The sequence below is a fragment of the Bidens hawaiensis genome, unplaced genomic scaffold, assembly GCF_021521415.1.
Source record: "Bidens hawaiensis isolate Kalapana, Puna unplaced genomic scaffold, B.hawaiensis_p1.1 tig00060615_1, whole genome shotgun sequence".
NCBI lineage: Eukaryota > Viridiplantae > Streptophyta > Magnoliopsida > Asterales > Asteraceae > Bidens > Bidens hawaiensis.
The window spans coordinates 28,535-48,900 of record NW_027500928.1 but is presented as its reverse complement, the minus strand read 5'-3'; the positions used below and the strand labels follow the sequence as shown (position 1 = coordinate 48,900).

Below are 20,366 nucleotides of genomic sequence, written 5' to 3'. Positions count from 1 at the left end.
ATCTAACTAATTTTTTTTCTTCTCAATTTGAGTGTAGTATAAGTGTGTTGCTTCTTAATGTCAGGTTTGAGAGATGCAAGTTCTTGGTTTGTGTTCTTTTTATTTGTAGACTTGAAGTTTGAACTCATTGGACAAAAATCCATAAGTATATGCTGTTTAATTGTTGACAAAGTTAAAATGGCGTTACTCTTTTATCCATTCATATTTTAATTTGTCAAAAGGGTGAGTTAACATGATTAAAATCAATTTTTGGGCGAGTCTTACAAATTTATACACCATAAAAGCCACTTCATCAAATTGTGGCCACTATAAACTTAACACGACTTGATGCATCAAAACCATATTATGGATTTTCCCATACAAATACAAGGTTTTTGAAAAAGAATTAGTATTAACTCACTGGAACTATAGAAATATAGAATTTTTATAATATTTAACATAACAAAAACTTATGTACTATTTCAATACAACTTAAAAGGGCAAATCTTGTCTATGTACAAATTATAAATAGCAAAAGAAGGGTTCAACTTAAAGCAAGGTACACGTATAAATAAGAGCAAAGCACAAGCTACAAAACCTGAATTGTATCTTATAAACATTAAAAAAATTGATACAACATATGATGTCTTCAAACCATATTAAACCTCAGAGCAAAATAAATCATGATCGCGGATTTCGGCCTAAACCCAGGCCTAGTCCTAACCCGAACGGAGCAGAATCAGTCTTATTCTTACCTTGATTCCCATGACCATGACTACAACTAGAAGAATGAACATGACCCTCGTGTGTCTTCAAGATATTATCATTATTATTCACATCAATAGCATGTGTGCTGTTTCCATTCTGTCCATTCATATTCCTGGTCATAGGCATCATATCGATCTCGTTTGATCGAGCCGCTTCTTCAATCAACTCTATGTCTTCATTGTAACCATTTATAAACAAATCTGAACAGTTTTTCTTGCAACCATGGTCATACGGGTTTCTAAACCGACCTTCGGGACCTCTTAAGTAGCTATACCGCATGGCATTTGCCATTTCGTTTGTGGTTATATTACGACCGACCTGCACAAAAAACAAGTTTCATGGCGTGTTATTATTTTAAACCAATTTAGATAAAAAAAATATATTATATATATTTAAAATATACCTGAGAAATTTGCATAGAAGTTAGCGCTGCTACACCCGTGAACAGAAAACCGTCTGAAATTAAAAATAAAAGGGCTCCAGTGTGGTGGGTACCCGCGTGGTTCAACCATGCCCCAAAAGAAGATGGGGCTGACGGGTCAGTCAACATTCCTGCATTGACATGTTCTTTTAGCATGAAAAAGTCAACAATGAGAATTAAAGGCGGTCTGAATGAGAGAATAATACTTGTAAGGGCGACTATGCCGGTTATCAGCATAGCAAATACTTCAATAACAAGGAAGCCCAAGAAATCCCTTTTATTCCTCTGCAATTATGGTTTTTAAAGATATTATGTACAACTAGGTCAGTAAGTCAACCATATGAGAAAAGGTCACCAAACCTTGCCAATGCAATTAGACACCCATGGGCAATGATGGTCAAATTGCTCAACACATCGGTTGCAAGTGGAACAATGCTTTGAGCGAACAGGTCGAACGATCTAATCAACAAACGCAAACAGTTATAAGAAAAGGTCAACTAAAAAGGAAAAAAATAGTAAATTTGAATCTGTTATAACATAATTACCTTACAAGTTGCACAAAGTTGAGACCAATTACCAGCAAGCAAAGCCGGATCGTTTACCTCAATCTTCAATAAAGGCTCCTGTTTACAAAAACAAAGTCTATATGAGAACATTGACTACGAGAATAGTAAACATTTAGTTTTGACCAACAAAAACTTACATCATCTTTCGTGTCTTGTGAATCATGCCTGTTGGTTTTCACATAACCTGGATCTTTGCTACAAAGACCAAAACAACACCATAAGTCAAAATACCAAATTTATTACCCGAAAGTAACATAAAAAGGTAAAAGAAAATACCAACTACACCGGTAGAATAGCAACAATCCCGAGCTTGCCAATACTACACCAATCCATGCAAACAATGCAGAGCCAGCGGTCATCTTTGGCAAATTTGAAGCTACAGTAACAAAATTTGGTAACGCCACGTTAATCCAACGTTATAACACAAGGGTATACCATTCAAAGGCTAGAAAATTACCCAAAATAACTGAATTAATATATGTCATAAGTAGCACAAATATTACACACACGAGTACAGGTGCCATCCCTAGTTTTGAAAACCGCCCCATAATACTGTTTCCATCCCTGCGTTTATCTAAAACCCTTCTAGCATTACCCTGCAGAGTCAGACACAATAAAGCTGATCAATTTTAAATATTTATATAACTCGTATTTTTTGAAAAATATACCTACAAGGAAAAAAGCAACTTGTCGATGATTCTTAAAAGAGGCGAGTTGTGCTGGTGTGAGACCAGTGTTATCAGTTGCCATTAAATCCTCCTTTTTTCCAGCTTGCACAAGTACTGTGCATGCTTCCAAATTTCCTCTGATAGCAGCCCAGTGTAGAGGCGTACAACCTGTCATAAACAATATAACCAGTAAGGCAATAGCATATCACTCATTTTTATAAATCAAGAATACGTAATGAATCCATGCCTTCTTTGTCTTGGCGACCTCTATATGCATCCAAGAATAGAAGAAGGCGTATGCAGTCTGCAAAACCTTTATATGCAGCCCTACAAATTGACACACGCGAATATACACTAACATATTGTTATGTAAAAATGTGATTTTTTAATGTGATTTAAATACCAATGCAAAGGGCTTCTTCCATCATTGTCGGGTACATCAGGGTCTGCATTCCATTTTGTTATAATGTGATAAAGAAGAGCTGTCTGACCATATTGTGCAGCAACATGAGTTGTCTGCAAGAAACAAAAGTTTTGAGGTTTCATTTATATAATGCAGGTTTGGACATAATTAAGAAATAATAATAATAACAAATAATAATAACAATAATAGTAATAGTAACAGAAAGCAACCTGGTATCCATAAACATCAGCAGCATGGATGTGAGCACCTTCTTGTAGCAAGAGATCTGCAACTTGAACAGATCCTCTAACAGCACTCCAGTGCAATGCTGTTTGACCAGTAAGATCTGTTGCGTTTATGTCTCCACCATGCTGCAGAATTTATTAACGGAAAATAAGTAGCACGTGAATTACAAAATAGCAACCACAGTCATACTAAAGCGCCCATACACAATTGGTATCAACCCAGATTAACAACAATTTTTGCAGTTCAACTTCCAAGCTAACAAGCAAAAGTTTATTCTAGTTCATGTCAAATAACATTGAGAGTTGAGATTGAGAATCTTTTGTCATCCTAAACTGTGTGATCAACTAAGAGCAAGCTCATACTTATCCAGTTATCCTTATTGGCAGCATGGTTGTAAAAATTGCGCCTAGGCACCAATTAATCGCTAGTCGGTACCCCACCGCTGGTTAATCATTATTTGGTCAAAATTGAAAAAATTATATATATAACTTCGTATATATACGTAAATCTAAAATATTACTATATAAGATAAAAGAATGAAAGTTGGTGTTGCCACATGGCGGCATCCGGTTAGTCGATTCATTTTTTGATATTTTTAAACAATATTTTTATTTGAAACATTTAGAGTCAACACAAGTTTTTTTATCTTTTAAATATGTTAATTTGTTGTGTTTGGGTTTGGACTCTTTTTTTTTTTTTTTTTTGCTTTTAACCCGATACCGACAGAATTTGCATCGGTTCTCCACCGCAATGCACGGTTTTCGTTATGTTAATTTATTGTATTTGGTCGTTAATAACGATCTTATTTTTTGGCTAATTTTCAGTGTCATAACCTAAAACCTATCGAATTCACATCGACTCGCAGCCACACCGTGTGAGTTGATAAGATATACGACTGCGAATAACATCAGCCCAGTGCGCGTCTACTAGTTAGTTACATATAAATTCCAATCCCCCCCCCACAACCCACCCACCCACTGGCCGACTAACACCTAGCGAGTTCTACAACACTGATTGGCAGCAACAGGTGACAGAGACAAATTATGTGATTCATTTCCAAAATATGCAGTTATAAGAAACTCAAATGAAAATGCATTTGCTGGCTCAATTGAAATGCAAGTAACTAGCAAAAACAATGAGTCTCTTGATAATTACATAAAAGTGAGAAACAGCAATCCAAGAGTATAGTTATAGTGTTTATTGAAAAAGAAACCTGAATGATGTAGTGGGCAGCGGCAGCACGGTTATTAAGAGCGGCCCATTGGAGAGCGTAATAACCGAGGCTATCGGGCTGGGAAACGGAGCAGCCTTTGGACTCGACCAAGCGCTGAAGCTTCTCCAAATCACCGTAGGCAGCTGCAGTGTAAACATCGTCTTTCAGACTCTCTTCATCCCTCGATGACTCTTGGACCTCCTCGATCTCAGACGACATGCTTGCTTGCTTGATTCAATTGGATTGAATAGGGTTTTTCGTGGAAGGGAGGAAGGAGGAGTCAACGCCGATTGGCCTCTAGAAACAAATTCAGCTTTGACTTTTTCATTTAATCAAAGTGTTTTTCTTTCTTTCTTTCTTGTAACAACACTATAGTATGAAAATTCATTTGTCCATCTGGAACAGGTCATACGACCTTTGTATATCACACGTTCATTTCAATTGTGTATAAAACTAACGTGCTTTGCTATTTCTTTCTCTGGTTTTCCTTAGGGAGGTAATACGACCGTGATTTTCCTTATTTTGTAAGATTCTAGTTCTGCGATCTAGTTTGGTTTGATCGCAGTACCGATTATGAGATTTCTAAAGTAGTATATAGACAAGAGTGTTGGCGTTCGATCCATGACTTGACTGTGCCAATACCAATGTGGGAACTTAAATAATTCTTGGAATTGAGACATCAGATCTAAAGATACAACTAATGCGGGAAACGCTTTGGTATACTAGATCTCCTCTTGGACTCACTAACTCACATAAACAAACCTAAGGGATGTGTAAGCTCATCGATATAATGGAAGGATCACTTCCCGGTCTCACCAAACACCCTAATTTTGCATACTTGCATCACTTCCCCGTATCAACAACACAATATCCTCAAAGAAACGGTTCCCAGGATAAAGGAATAATTCTGTCTAACACAATCTAAGACACAAAATCACAAGAATCAAGGATGAATATATAGATAAGGCTCACTCCCGTGCAACTTATCCTAATCAAACAATGAACAAGATGAAATTGACAATCCCACCTCCGGACCTCAAGATTGGTAGGACATACAAGCGGTTTCCTAGGTTTCCTATGATTTCCTATTTCTAGCTCAACCACAATCAGAGCAAATACACAAAGTAGATGACCTAAACTAACAATTCTACTCGAAAGACATGAAATCAATCAAGCACAATAGCTAGAGGAACAAGCAAGCAACTTTATCTTTTTATTAAATATTCATATACACAAAAGATCATGATAAAACAGAAACTTCAAATAATAAAAAAAACGAAATCAAATCATTCAATAATATAAAATGCCGAAAATAGTTAAATCATTCAATAATCATCTAGGTAGCTTAACAGTTTAGCTAATAATAATAATAAAAAAAAACGAAATCAAATAAAATATATATTACTTCATAAAAAGAAGATATAAAAATGGCTTAGCCACTAGTGTCACACCCCGACCAAAAGTGTCGGAATATGATGGGGCACGACGTGATTGTTTCAATGCACACGACACTATTAAAGTGTCAATATTTAAACAACAAATTCATTTCATTTAATATCAATACAACACAACATGTTCATTACAAATAGACAAAGTACAATAAAATAAATAGTTCATTTCATTAATAATCTAACGGTCCAAAATAACTAACATCTTCAAATCTTCAATCAACCAATAATCAAACATGTAACGTTGCATAAAACATATTTTGTCAACACGAATGTTGGTGAGCAATTCCGTGATTTTTGTGTAGATATAATATGAGTCAAAATCCACAACTCGTATGCGAAACCGTAAATAATAACAACAATTGCGGTATATAAACCATAAATGAACGAGGCTTCTGTCTAATAGGTAAAAATCTACCAAATTACAAAGAGTGGCGTATGAACATACTTATTTGAGGATGAGGCCAACCAACAAAAGTAATAAACATTTAGCAATTAATCATATGAGGCATATAACACACAGTCGGGTAATTATTCTAAATAACACATAACATAGAGTTTGCGGTTTGAGGATCCTTAAATCATTTTGTTTGAGTAAGTATGCATGCCACCCCCAAAGTATAAAAGCGAAAACCGGGATGAAATTACTCACTCGGACAAAGTGGCGTCGATGAAGAAAATTTAGAATAACAATAATATTCAAGAAAGCGAGCCGATAGTTTAGCGTGCGTGTCCTAGATTGAAAGATCTTGAGTTAATATTGAGTCTTGAAGATGGAATATAAATAACATAAAAGTGCATGAAGACAAGGCTTGGGTTTCGAGAGTTTAAATCATACGGTTAAATAAATTAAGTATAACATGAAATGGGTTTTACATGAAACCGGGTCTTTGATATTTAGTTTTACCCAACCTTTGTTAAGTCTTACATATGGGAGTTGGTTTAGTGCTAGTGTGTGTAACATTTCGGATTTTTCCAAACCCGTATTGAGTATTTATAACCCGACCCGTTTTAGGCTCGGGAAATTCTAACACCGAAAAGGATCGCGTTTATCGAGTAATACAATTTATATTTGTTTATTTTATTTATTTTATATATTTAACTTTGGAAAGTATACAATTTTAACCCAAAACTAAACTTTAATTCTTTATTGTGTCCACATCAAGACTCCAAGGACCGAAATGCAATTCTAACATATTCTTTAGATAACCCATTTACCCAGACCCGATATCCATACCCGAATACCTGATCCGTGACCCACTTAGCTTACTTGAGCCAAAATTATCGATCTAAACTAGGAATCGAATCATGTTTATGATTATTCTTCCTATTTGCGGCCTAACCGACACAGTTAATTAAGAAACAAGATCCTGTATGATATGAATTGAGATATTGGAGGACCGACTTAACCAAAGATTGATTATGGTACCTAGGGTTGATTATAACGCAATTGCTCGTGTCTGTATCTTCTATATAACTTGGCGATCAAAACCCCTAAACCTAATTTCATTACCTTTGGCCCTAACCTCCTGTTCGGATCCTATTCTCGCCGCAGCTAAGGGGTGGCCGTTCTCCTTGTTTCCATCATCAAATCAGGTAATTGAATGGTGCCTACTGATCGTTTATCATTAATAAACATAAGCCCTAACCTTAATCAACCAAACGTTGAACGGTTTACGCGATTGTACAATCTAGGGTTCATAATCAAATGGGTTTGTTTTACCTTCTGTATATAATTAATTGTTTACAAACCATTAACAACTGACACACCAGCTCAACTGGCTGGTGTGTGTGTGTTCAAACAGGGGCCGGTCAGGTCGCGGGTTCGAGTCCCAGACGGCCCTGGTTTGTTATTAATTATTTTTAGTTATTTTTAACCTATTTTAATGAGTTATAATACATTATAATTAATATTAAAAATCAAATAAACATTATTTAAGTTAATCCGACATCATAAATCTAAACGTTTCTTGTCATTGGATCTCGTTACAAGTTTTTGTGTATAAATATATATATATATATATATATATATATATATATATATATATATATATATTACTAATAATAAACCAATATTATTTTATTAAAACTTGACACCAATATTAATGTTTTTGCCGTTAAAACGTCTTTATAAATTGCCCATATTTATTAGACATATATATATGTATATTTTTAAAACAAAAGTAGAATAAACGTATTAAAAGTGTTAATTATATTTTTACCAATTTTTGTTAAGGATTCTAAAATATAAATTTTATGTTAATTATATATTTAAACGTTTATCATTATATATCCCAACTCATATTTAATTAAACTAAATATTCGTAGATTCGATTATATGGTAAACAATGATTCCTATAATTAAGTAATAACTAATAATATTGTTTTTACAATAACAAATAATCCGTAGTAATCAATCGTTCAATCCATAATATACCAAACATAATTGTGACTCAAATCACATCGAAATCTTAAATTCATTAAACATATTATATCATTATAATTCACTCGTAATATTATTTAATTAGGATTCTTGTCTGTAATTCTCGAAGAGCGTGATTTCCGCTTTCCCTGTCATATACATTCCCGTTTGGCTTAATCGATCAGGTGAGTTTGATCATTCCCCTTTTTATATACTGTTTTCAAACGTTTTGGGGACATATGCGTACTTGCTCATATTTTCTATTCTATATATATATACTCAAAATCGCAAACATAATTATTGTGTGAATATCAGTTGAATACTATTTGCTAATTGCTACATGTTTAATTGTTTACTTGATAACGTTTTGGAGAGGTCCAACATATCCCCTTTTGTATAGGGTTCTCATTAGTATGATCATACGACCGTCTTAGTAACCGGAGCCCGATTCGCTTGGCAAAGATAAACCGACAATTTAGTCATTGTAATCAATGCCCGATTCGCTTGGCAACGATTCCTTGGCACACGAATATACTTAGTTTTGGTTTGTTAAGGTTTGATTGATTATTACCACATAGATTGGTTTGCGCATTTAACATTTATTATTTATTTATTATATAATTATTTGTGGTGTCAAAATTGGTGATCATCTCACTCAACATATTTGTTGACAAAAACTTCATTTTCTACGTATATGCAGGTTGCCTGAAGATTGAAGTTGGAAACGTAGACAAGACCTTAGGATATAATCAAGATAATCGTTATATGAACTCATATTCGTGTATTTGAATTGTTTTGTGTATTTGGATAATGTGTGTAATATTTGTAAATAATTAATTAGATATTGTCATTTATATTTATGATAGTATCTTTGAGCTGTGAGCAATCGGATTACGCCCCGGCATTTCCGCCTTAGGTTGGGGTGTGACAGTGTACACGATCCTGCTAATGTAAGTATTAAGATCCAACTTTTAAGATTTGTTTGGTTTAGTCGGTTCGAGACTTGATAAAATAGCAAATCCACATCCAACTTACCAAACATTTTAAATATATGAATAATTTCAATAAAATTAGTAGGTTAAACAAGTTTGAGGATTTTTATCAATTAAAGTCCCAAACTAGGGTTTAAGCGAGTGTAAGTCGGCCCGATCTCGGTATAAAACCAAGTTTGGTTCCAAGTTCCAACACACCCTAATCTTAGAAATATAAATAATATAAAGTGCAACATGAGTTAAAAAGATTTGGAAAGATTTTTGGTGGTTTGAACGGTGACTAGCTCGTTAAGATGAGTAGTTCGACTTTTACTCAGTTTTTACCCAAAACTTGGTTTAAGCCAAGATTTGTACTAACACTTCCAAAATCTAAGTAACATGAGTAATAATATGTGACAATCGTCAATTTCAGGTTAACCTCGTTAACTCAACTCCGTCAATTCAAACTTTAAGATCGTTGAATCTTTAACGCACACTTCATTACATTTAAACTAGGGTTTAAATGACGCTTAACACTTACTACATGTGTAGTCTTTCGGGATTTGCACCGAAACGCAAACGAGTTAACGCAAACGATTGACAAATAAACGACAAACGTCAAGACACTAATTATATGATTATTATGTGTTAGGATTATGTGCTATGTGATAATAGTATGGTCATGTTATCTTAATTGTTCAAGTATGATGGAATATTCTAGAGAAAAACAACAATTGGAAGTTTAGGGACTAGAATGTAACTTGTTTGCTTATAAATATAACTTAAACTCTAAACCCTAACTATTATTATTATTATTAACCCTACGATCGGCTCTCCCCTTGCTCCCCTATCCACGGCTGCCGTCCACATAGATCACACACACACACATCAATTCAAGTCCTTGATCCAAGAACTAGGTGCTAGGAAGGTATACTTGATCATCTCTTACCTCCTTGTTGTGTAATTTTTATGTTTGATGGGTTGTAGGAAAACCCTAAGTTGGCCGATTCTTGTATATATATGATTATTATGATTCTTGTTAATTGGATAATAGATTGATAACTAGTTTGATAGTATTGCATGTTAATTGTTGTGTCCTTGATTGGGAGTGTAAGTAAAACCCTAAGCTTGTATGTATGTGGGATTGATATGCATGGATAGTAATTATAGTATCTAGAGGGTTGTATGGATGCATAATAGCTCATAGGTTGTGATTATGTTGAGTTTTGATGTGAACAGATTCTGGACAGAATGTATATACGATGTTTAACTGACTGTAACGAAGTGTAAACATGAAAATTGATTGAGATTGTGGGTACTGCAGTAAACTAGGCTGAGTCTAGTTTCTATGAAGTATAAATTCGTAATTTTTGGATAAGTGGAAGTATACTTTTATGATTTTACAAAAACGTGATGCAAAGCTGAGCTGTTAGACCTGCTGTTAGGCTATGTTGTAAATGTTATATCTCATGAACCACGAGACCAATTGGGTTGGTTCCACTTCTGGAAGTTGACTCACTGAGTTAGGAACCAAACCCAAGTGGTCTTGCATTTATTGGATTTTTCGTTTAACGGGAATTGCAAATAACATTCTGATGTGCATGAATCTGGCTGATAAAAGTTAGCTGTAATGTTTTGATCATTGTGAGCAATCTATATGGAATAAAAATAAGATAAAATATGTTCTGGAAACCTAAGACATGTATGTTTCTGTGGTAATTTTTGGTGAATTAATTGAGACGTTATAATCGGTGAACTAGTACAATCTTTCAAGTAGAAATTCTGTCATAACGAAACTAGCTGCTGAGTTGTATAGGAATGCATGAAATATGGTAGTTTCTATATAATTGTTGTAATTTTGACCAAAATACCCTTGCGGGGAAATAGTTGCTAGTTGATTGCCATGAATTGACCAAATTACCCTTGCGGGAAATATTGGTTAGTTAGTCTTTGTTTGTTGACCAAATTGCCCTTACGGGAATTATTGCTAGTAAGTAGGTTATTAACACATGACACGGAAGTAATTGCTCACTCATATGTCGTATCACGATTGTACTTGTAGAGTCACACACAATACACAAACGAAACACGAAACATGTTACGTGCATAGGTATTATGTGCCGAGTCTAGAGACTCGTTAAACGTTCCGATACTTAGAAAATCTCCTTGTTGTTTTAGAACGCTAGAGAGTTTTCTACGACGCGCATCACTCGGTGATCTAGATCGGATATTCTTCGCAAACAGTGAGTTCACTTTACCCCACTCTTAAACTGCTTTCAGACGTTTTCACTTGGGGGAGATAACATACTCCGATAAACATATTTTCTGAGATAAACGCATATGAAAGATTTTGTTATAAATTATATATCACTTGTAAAGGCTAAGCGGCATTTGTAACAACTTGAAGTCCCACACATCGGACCGGTTAATATTTGGAATAGCGAGTCACTTTTGGGTAGTACTACTGGGTTTGACAAACCCCACCCGACGTTATAGCTCAACTGGAGGTTGAGTGGGTGTAAATTTGGGCTAACACATACCATGGTCTGGATGACCTGGTGACGGGCACTTGATAAACAGTCAGCTTCGGTCGCGAACCACTTAGCAATACTTGTTGTATAGATTAGCTACCTATCGATATATAATTTAACATAACACTATCTGGTAATGCAACACTTAAACGTTGTAACATGGTTACACGCTCAAACGTCGTAACGAGGTTACGCAATACTTAAACGTTGTAACGTGGTTACACACTCAAACGTCGTAACGAGGTTACGCAACATTTAAACGTCGTAACGAGGTTACGCAAAACGCTAAACAATTTATCTTATTTTACTTGTGAACTCACCAACCTTGTGTTGACACTTTTAGTATGTTATTCTCAGGTAGCCGAGGCGGGCGCGCGGTTTAGGAGCATGCATTATTGAAAACATTTTTATCCCGCAAATTTAAACTTTAACAGTTACTTTTGGTTTTTAAGTCGTCCTGCGTGACGCAACTTTTGAATTAAGGTTTTACGCTTCCGCATTTACTTTCATTTAAACGTTTTTCTTGGGTTTGGTTATAACTAATGATTCCGATCCTGCCAGTTCACACCCTCTGACGGTAAAACTCCGTTAGTGGATTTTGAGGGTGTGACAGATTGGTATCAGAGCCATTGGTTATAGCGAACTAGAAGCTGCATGCATACTAGACTATAACCGCGACGACCCATTAGTTATAGAGTTACGCCCTACATAGGCTTGTGTAGTCTTTAAATCTTATTTCTTTACCTCCTTCACTCATACGCGCGCATATACACGGCTTACCTGTAAGAATGTCGACGCCACCCTCATCATCATCCGATTCGATGACGCATACCCACGGGAAGGAACCGCAGTTACCTACTGCCTCGCCACCCCGTGTAGTCCCGGAACTCGAAGCTCCCGCACCGAAGAGGTACCGCCTATCCGGAGGCCTTTACGAAAACGACGTTAGCTGGGATTGGTACCCTAACATGATCAGACGTATGGTCTATCGCGAACAAGTTCCCCCGTTGCCTCACCCGAACCACCCTGCTTATCCCAACACCCTACCACCCATAACCGAACCTGTAGAGAGAGTTCTCGTAGCTGTTGTCTCATACTTGGAGCGTGACGTGGGTTACATGCGCTATACGAGGGAGAACGTTTCCAGACTGTTTAAAGACGGAACCGAGACTAAGGAGGAGATTGCCCGCATGGCAGCGGCAATGAAAGATATACAAGAGACTAGTGAGCAACAAACGAAGGTTATGATGAAGATGCAAGCCGAGATGATAGACATGCAAGAGCAACTCCAAGTAGCAAGGACCCGAACCGAGATAGCTTTAGAGCGCTGCGATGTCTTGCAAATGCAGATTGCTCAGAACGCAGCCGAGCCTGAGGCCGAGCCCGAGGCAGAGCCTGAAGTAGAACCAGAAGAAGATCCCGAAGAGGAGCCTGAGGAGGATCCCGAGGAAGATCCCGAGGAGGAACCCGAAGAAGAACCGGAGGAAGAACCGGCTGAGGAGGAGGCACACTTAGAGGTGTCCATAGACGATGTACAATTGTGCAGATCCTTGGATTGGAACTAGCAAACGCAATGAACTGGGAGGAGTTCAAGAACATGATGCGAGAAGAGTACTGTCCGAGGGAAGAAATTTCGAAGTTAGAATCAGAATTTTGGTCACTGAAGATGGTAGGTTCGGAGATCGAAGCCTACACTACTCGTTCGCACGAGTTGGCCGTGATGTGTCCGCGGATGGTGGATCCGCCGAGCAAGAGAATAGAGATGTACATCGATGGGTTAGCACCACAGATTCAGGGTATGGTGACGTCTTCCAGACCAGCCACGATCCAACAAGCGATCCGTTTGGCTCACAAACTGACGGATCAGGCTGTGACCCAAGGTGCGCTACCACCTAGGGGTACGACCACTAAAGCCCGTGACAACCCGAGTAATGACCACGTCAGCAACAGTAACAGCAACAGCAACCCGAACAGCGGGAAGAGAAAGTTCGACAACACCAGATCTTCATCCTCGAACCTCCCACCGCAACAACACTACCGTAAGCCCGAGTTCACTCGGAGCTTTAACACTCAGAATCACAACAACAACTCCAACAACAACGGTAGCGGGCAGGTTTCGAGCGGATATGTTGGGAAGTATCCAAAGTGCAACAGGTGCAACTTTCATCATGTTGGCCAGTGTGACCGTGTCAAGTGTCAAAGATGTGGAAAGATAGGTCACCTAGCGAAAGACTGTAGAGGAGACCTTGTAGCAAAGGGTGCTCCTAAACAACCGATGACGACTAAGGGATGTTTTGAATGTGGACAGGAAGGTCATTCCCGGAAGGATTGCCCCAAGCTGAAACAGAATGACAATAATGGGGGTAATGGAAGTGGCAGTAATGGTGGAGGAAATGGCAAAGGAAAAGCGTTTGTGATTGGATCAGGTCAAGCCCGCAGAGATCCGCATGTGGTGTCTGGTAAGTTCCCTGTAAACGATTGTTTTGCTTCTGTTTTGTTTGACACTGGAGCTGATAGGAGTTTTGTGTCAAAGGCCTTTAGCCAACTTTTAGACCTTACTCCAACCCCGTTAGACGCTAAGTTTCCTGTTGAATTAGCCAACGGTAAAACTGTAATAACAACTCATATACTTGCGGGATGTAAGTTGAAATTGTCAGGTCATGTCTTTGACATCGACCTTATTCCTTTTACGCTTAGTAGTTTCGATGTCGTTGTCGGCATGGACTGGTTATCTGAGAACCGAGCGGAGATTATATGTCATGATAAGATCGTCCATATTACCACCCCTTCAGGCGAGATCATTTCGGTCCGAGGCGAGAGAAGCGGCATGACCACCAGCATCATTACCATTATGAAGGCACAGAAGTATTTAAGAAAGGGTCATCCGGCAATTCTGGCGCAGATTGTTGAGAAACCTGTGGAGGAGAAACAAATTGAAGACATTCCGGTTGTGCGAGATTTTCCAGAAGTCTTCCCGGAGGATTTGCCCGGACTCCCTCCTATTCGTCAAGTCGAATTTCAAATCGAGTTGACACCCGGTGCAGCACCCATAGCACGAGCCCCGTATCGACTCGCACCGGCGGAACTTCAGGAGTTGTCCACCCAGTTACAAGATTTGTTGGATAAAGGTTTTATCCGACCTAGCTCATCGCCATGGGGAGCCCCTGTCTTGTTTGTCCGAAAGAAAGACGGGACTTTCCGAATGTGCATCGACTACCGGGAGTTGAACAAGGTGACGGTCAAGAACCGTTATCCTTTACCCCGAATTGATGATTTGTTTGACCAGCTTCAGGGATCGAGTTACTACTCGAAGATCGATCTACGATCCGGTTACCACCAGCTGAGAGTGCGCGAAGAAGATATCTCAAAGACGGCTTTCAGAACACGGTATGGTCACTACGAGTTCTCGGTTATGCCTTTTGGCCTAACCAACGCGCCAGCAGTATTTATGGATCTCATGAATCGAGTATGCAAGGCGTACCTCGACAAGTTCGTGATTGTTTTTCATCGATGATATTCTCGTCTACTCCCAGAACGAGACTGACCACGAAGGGCACTTAAGGGTAATTCTGGAGCTATTGAAGAAGGAACAACTGTATGCTAAACTCTCGAAATGTGAATTCTGGCTTCGCGAGGTTCACTTTTTAGGACATGTGATCAATGAGAATGGTATCCATGTCGATCCCGGTAAGGTAGAGGCCATCAAAAACTGGGAAGCACCTAAGACTCCGACTGAGGTGCGACAATTCCTAGGGCTGGCCGGCTACTACCGGCGTTTCATCGAGGGATTTTCAAAGATTGCTCAACCCCTCTCCGCTTTGACTCACAAGGGCACTAAGTACAACTGGGGTGACGCGCAAGAATCCGCTTTTCAACTGTTGAAAACCAAGCTTTGTAGCGCCCCTATTTTAGCCCTCCCCGAGGGAACAGAAAATTTTGAGGTACACTGTGACGCATCTATACAAGGTCTCGGTTGTGTGCTGATGCAACTCGAGAAAGTTATAGCCTACGCCTCTAGACAACTACGGGTTCACGAGAGGAACTACACGACCCATGATTTGGAACTCGGAGCTGTAGTGTTTGCTCTTAAGATATGGAGGCATTACTTGTACGGTACCAAGTTTACCATTTACACCGACCACAAGAGTCTCCAACATATCTACGATCAGAAAGAGCTGAACATGCGACAGCGTCGTTGGGTCGAGCTGCTTAAAGACTATGATTGTGCCATCAAGTACCACCCTGGCAAGGCCAATGTGGTGGCCGACGCCCTTAGCAGAAAAGAAACAGATAAACCCAGACGGGTGAGAGCATTGCAACTCACGATTCATGCCAGCTTACCCGATCAGATTCGCGATGCGCAACTGGAAGCTTTGAAAGATGATAATCTCCCATCGGAACTCATGCGGGGCATGAGCAAGCAACTTGAAACCAGGTCGGACGGGGTCCGATATTTTGAGAACCGGATTTGGGTTCCACGATACGGAGAGTTGAGAACTCTAGTGATGGACGAAGCTCACAAGTCCCGATATTCTATCCACCCTGGCTCAGATAAAATGTACCATGATTTAAAGGAACTTTACTGGTGGCCGAATATGAAAGCCGACATTGCAACCTACGTGAGCAAATGTTTGACTTGTGCCAGAGTCAAGATAGAATACCAGAAACCATCTGGTCTACTGCAACAGCCGGAACTCCCAATGTGGAAATGGGAACAAATCTCAATGGACTTTATTACGGGTTTGCCTAAGAAACCGACGGGATGCGATACCATCTGGGTGATCGTTGACCGGTTGACTAAATCGGCACATTTTCTAGCGATTAAGGAAACAGACAAAATGGAAAGACTGACTCGTGTCTACATGAAGGAAGTAGTGTCGAGACACGGAGTGCCTGTCTCCATCATTTCCGACCGGGATTCTCGTTTTACCTCACACTTTTGGAAGTCGCTGCAAAGCGCACTGGGCACACGTCTCGATATGAGTACCGCATACCATCCTCAGACAGATGGGCAGAGTGAACGGACTATCCAGACCCTGGAGGATATGTTGCGTGCATGCGTCTTAGATTTCGAAAAAAGTTGGGAACCCCATTTACCCTTGGTAGAGTTTTCGTATAATAACAGCTACCACGCAAGCATTAAGGCAGCGCCGTTTGAAGCGCTGTATGGACGGAAGTGTCGATCACCACTCTGCTGGGCAGAGGTGGGTGATAGCCAAATCACTGGTCCGGAACTGGTACTCGAAACTTCGGAAAAGATTGTCCAAATCCGAAATCGCATGGCAGCAGCACGAGATCGCCAAAAGAGTTACGCCGACAGGCGCCGAAAACCTCTCGAATTTCAAGCAAACGATCGAGTGTTACTCAAAGTCTCACCTTGGAAAGGTGTGGTTCGCTTTGGTAAGCGAAACAAACTCAACCCACGATATGTTGGTCCGTATCGGATAACTGAGCGCATTGGTCCGGTAGCGTACCGACTGGACCTACCAACAGAACTAAGTGGCGTACACGATGTATTCCACGTATCAAATTTGAAGAAATGCCTATCTGATGAAACCCAAGTAGTCCCTTTGGAGGAACTACAAGTTGATGAACAGTTACGGTTCATTGAGGAACCAGTCGAGGTTTTGGATTGGGAAACCAAAACGCTCAAACACAGCAAAATTCCAATTGTTAAGGTTCGTTGGAACTCGAGACGTGGACCGGAGTTCACGTGGGAACGCGAGGATCAAATGATGAAAAAGTATCCTCACCTTTTTGAAGGGCTAACCAAACACCGGAAACCGCGAAACCCGGCAAACCGTCAAACATCACCGGAGGTATGAACTAAATTTCGGGACGAAATTTCTTTCTACTAGGGGATGATATGACAAACTGAAAATTTTTCTTACTTTTTCAGGCTCTCATCACGACTTGACTCAATTTTCGGGACGAAAATTCTTTAACATGGGAATGATGTGACAATCGTCAATTTCAGGTTAACCTCGTTAACTCAACTCCGTCAATTCAAACTTTAAGATCGTTGAATCTTTAACGCACACTTCATTACATTTAAACTAGGGTTTAAATGACGCTTAACACTTACTACATGTGTAGTCTTTCGGGATTTGCACCGAAACGCAAACGAGTTAACGCAAACGATTGACAAATAAACGACAAACGTCAAGACACTAATTATATGATTATTATGTGTTAGGATTATGTGCTATGTGATAATAGTATGGTCATGTTATCTTAATTGTTCAAGTATGATGGAATATTCTAGAGAAAAACAACAATTGGAAGTTTAGGGACTAGAATGTAACTTGTTTGCTTATAAATATAACTTAAACTCTAAACCCTAACTATTATTATTATTATTAACCCTACGATCGGCTCTCCCCTTGCTCCCCTATCCACGGCTGCCGTCCACATAGATCACACACACACACATCAATTCAAGTCCTTGATCCAAGAACTAGGTGCTAGGAAGGTATACTTGATCATCTCTTACCTCCTTGTTGTGTAATTTTTATGTTTGATGGGTTGTAGGAAAACCCTAAGTTGGCCGATTCTTGTATATATATGATTATTATGATTCTTGTTAATTGGATAATAGATTGATAACTAGTTTGATAGTATTGCATGTTAATTGTTGTGTCCTTGATTGGGAGTGTAAGTAAAACCCTAAGCTTGTATGTATGTGGGATTGATATGCATGGATAGTAATTATAGTATCTAGAGGGTTGTATGGATGCATAATAGCTCATAGGTTGTGATTATGTTGAGTTTTGATGTGAACAGATTCTGGACAGAATGTATATACGATGTTTAACTGACTGTAACGAAGTGTAAACATGAAAATTGATTGAGATTGTGGGTACTGCAGTAAACTAGGCTGAGTCTAGTTTCTATGAAGTATAAATTCGTAATTTTTGGATAAGTGGAAGTATACTTTTATGATTTTACAAAAACGTGATGCAAAGCTGAGCTGTTAGACCTGCTGTTAGGCTATGTTGTAAATGTTATATCTCATGAACCACGAGACCAATTGGGTTGGTTCCACTTCTGGAAGTTGACTCACTGAGTTAGGAACCAAACCCAAGTGGTCTTGCATTTATTGGATTTTTCGTTTAACGGGAATTGCAAATAACATTCTGATGTGCATGAATCTGGCTGATAAAAGTTAGCTGTAATGTTTTGATCATTGTGAGCAATCTATATGGAATAAAAATAAGATAAAATATGTTCTGGAAACCTAAGACATGTATGTTTCTGTGGTAATTTTTGGTGAATTAATTGAGACGTTATAATCGGTGAACTAGTACAATCTTTCAAGTAGAAATTCTGTCATAACGAAACTAGCTGCTGAGTTGTATAGGAATGCATGAAATATGGTAGTTTCTATATAATTGTTGTAATTTTGACCAAAATACCCTTGCGGGGAAATAGTTGCTAGTTGATTGCCATGAATTGACCAAATTACCCTTGCGGGAAATATTGGTTAGTTAGTCTTTGTTTGTTGACCAAATTGCCCTTACGGGAATTATTGCTAGTAAGTAGGTTATTAACACATGACACGGAAGTAATTGCTCACTCATATGTCGTATCACGATTGTACTTGTAGAGTCACACACAATACACAAACGAAACACGAAACATGTTACGTGCATAGGTATTATGTGCCGAGTCTAGAGACTCGTTAAACGTTCCGATACTTAGAAAATCTCCTTGTTGTTTTAGAACGCTAGAGAGTTTTCTACGACGCGCATCACTCGGTGATCTAGATCGGATATTCTTCGCAAACAGTGAGTTCACTTTACCCCACTCTTAAACTGCTTTCAAACGTTTTCACTTGGGGGAGATAACATACTCCGATAAACATATTTTCTGAGATAAACGCATATGAAAGATTTTGTTATAAATTATATATCACTTGTAAAGGCTAAGCGGCATTTGTAACAACTTGAAGTCCCACACATCGGACCGGTTAATATTTGGAATAGCGAGTCACTTTTGGGTAGTACTACTGGGTTTGACAAACCCCACCCGACGTTATAGCTCAACTGGAGGTTGAGTGGGTGTAAATTTGGGCTAACACATACCATGGTCTGGATGACCTGGTGACGGGCACTTGATAAACAGTCAGCTTCGGTCGCGAACCACTTAGCAATACTTGTTGTATAGATTAGCTACCTATCGATATATAATTTAACATAACACTATCTGGTAATGCAACACTTAAACGTTGTAACATGGTTACACGCTCAAACGTCGTAACGAGGTTACGCAATACTTAAACGTTGTAACGTGGTTACACACTCAAACGTCGTAACGAGGTTACGCAACATTTAAACGTCGTAACGAGGTTACGCAAAACGCTAAACAATTTATCTTATTTTACTTGTGAACTCACCAACCTTGTGTTGACACTTTTAGTATGTTATTCTCAGGTAGCCGAGGCGGGCGCGCGGTTTAGGAGCATGCATTATTGAAAACATTTTTATCCCGCAAATTTAAACTTTAACAGTTACTTTTGGTTTTTAAGTCGTCCTGCGTGACGCAACTTTTGAATTAAGGTTTTACGCTTCCGCATTTACTTTCATTTAAACGTTTTTCTTGGGTTTGGTTATAACTAATGATTCCGATCCTGCCAGTTCACACCCTCTGACGGTAAAACTCCGTTAGTGGATTTTGAGGGTGTGACATAATAAAACATAACAAAAAAATAAGTTGAACTTTAGGTGGTTT

General features: G+C 38.7%; 1 protein-coding gene across 1 annotated transcript; it reads right to left on the bottom strand.

The window, feature by feature from the left end:
- Nucleotides 1–570: 570 nt before the first annotated feature.
- Nucleotides 571–4,483, bottom strand: LOC143603089 (protein S-acyltransferase 24-like). Its single transcript, XM_077079999.1, has 13 exons — nucleotides 4,265–4,483; nucleotides 3,036–3,176; nucleotides 2,806–2,918; nucleotides 2,650–2,729; nucleotides 2,407–2,570; nucleotides 2,192–2,330; nucleotides 2,011–2,110; nucleotides 1,872–1,929; nucleotides 1,714–1,791; nucleotides 1,529–1,627; nucleotides 1,375–1,453; nucleotides 1,151–1,299; nucleotides 571–1,065 (listed from the first exon to the last, which is right to left on the bottom strand). The coding sequence occupies exons 1-13, from the start codon at nucleotides 4,481–4,483 to the stop codon at nucleotides 661–663; spliced, it is 1,824 nt and encodes a 607-aa protein (XP_076936114.1). The 3' UTR covers nucleotides 571–660.
- Between the last annotated feature and the right edge of the window lie 15,883 nt (nucleotides 4,484–20,366).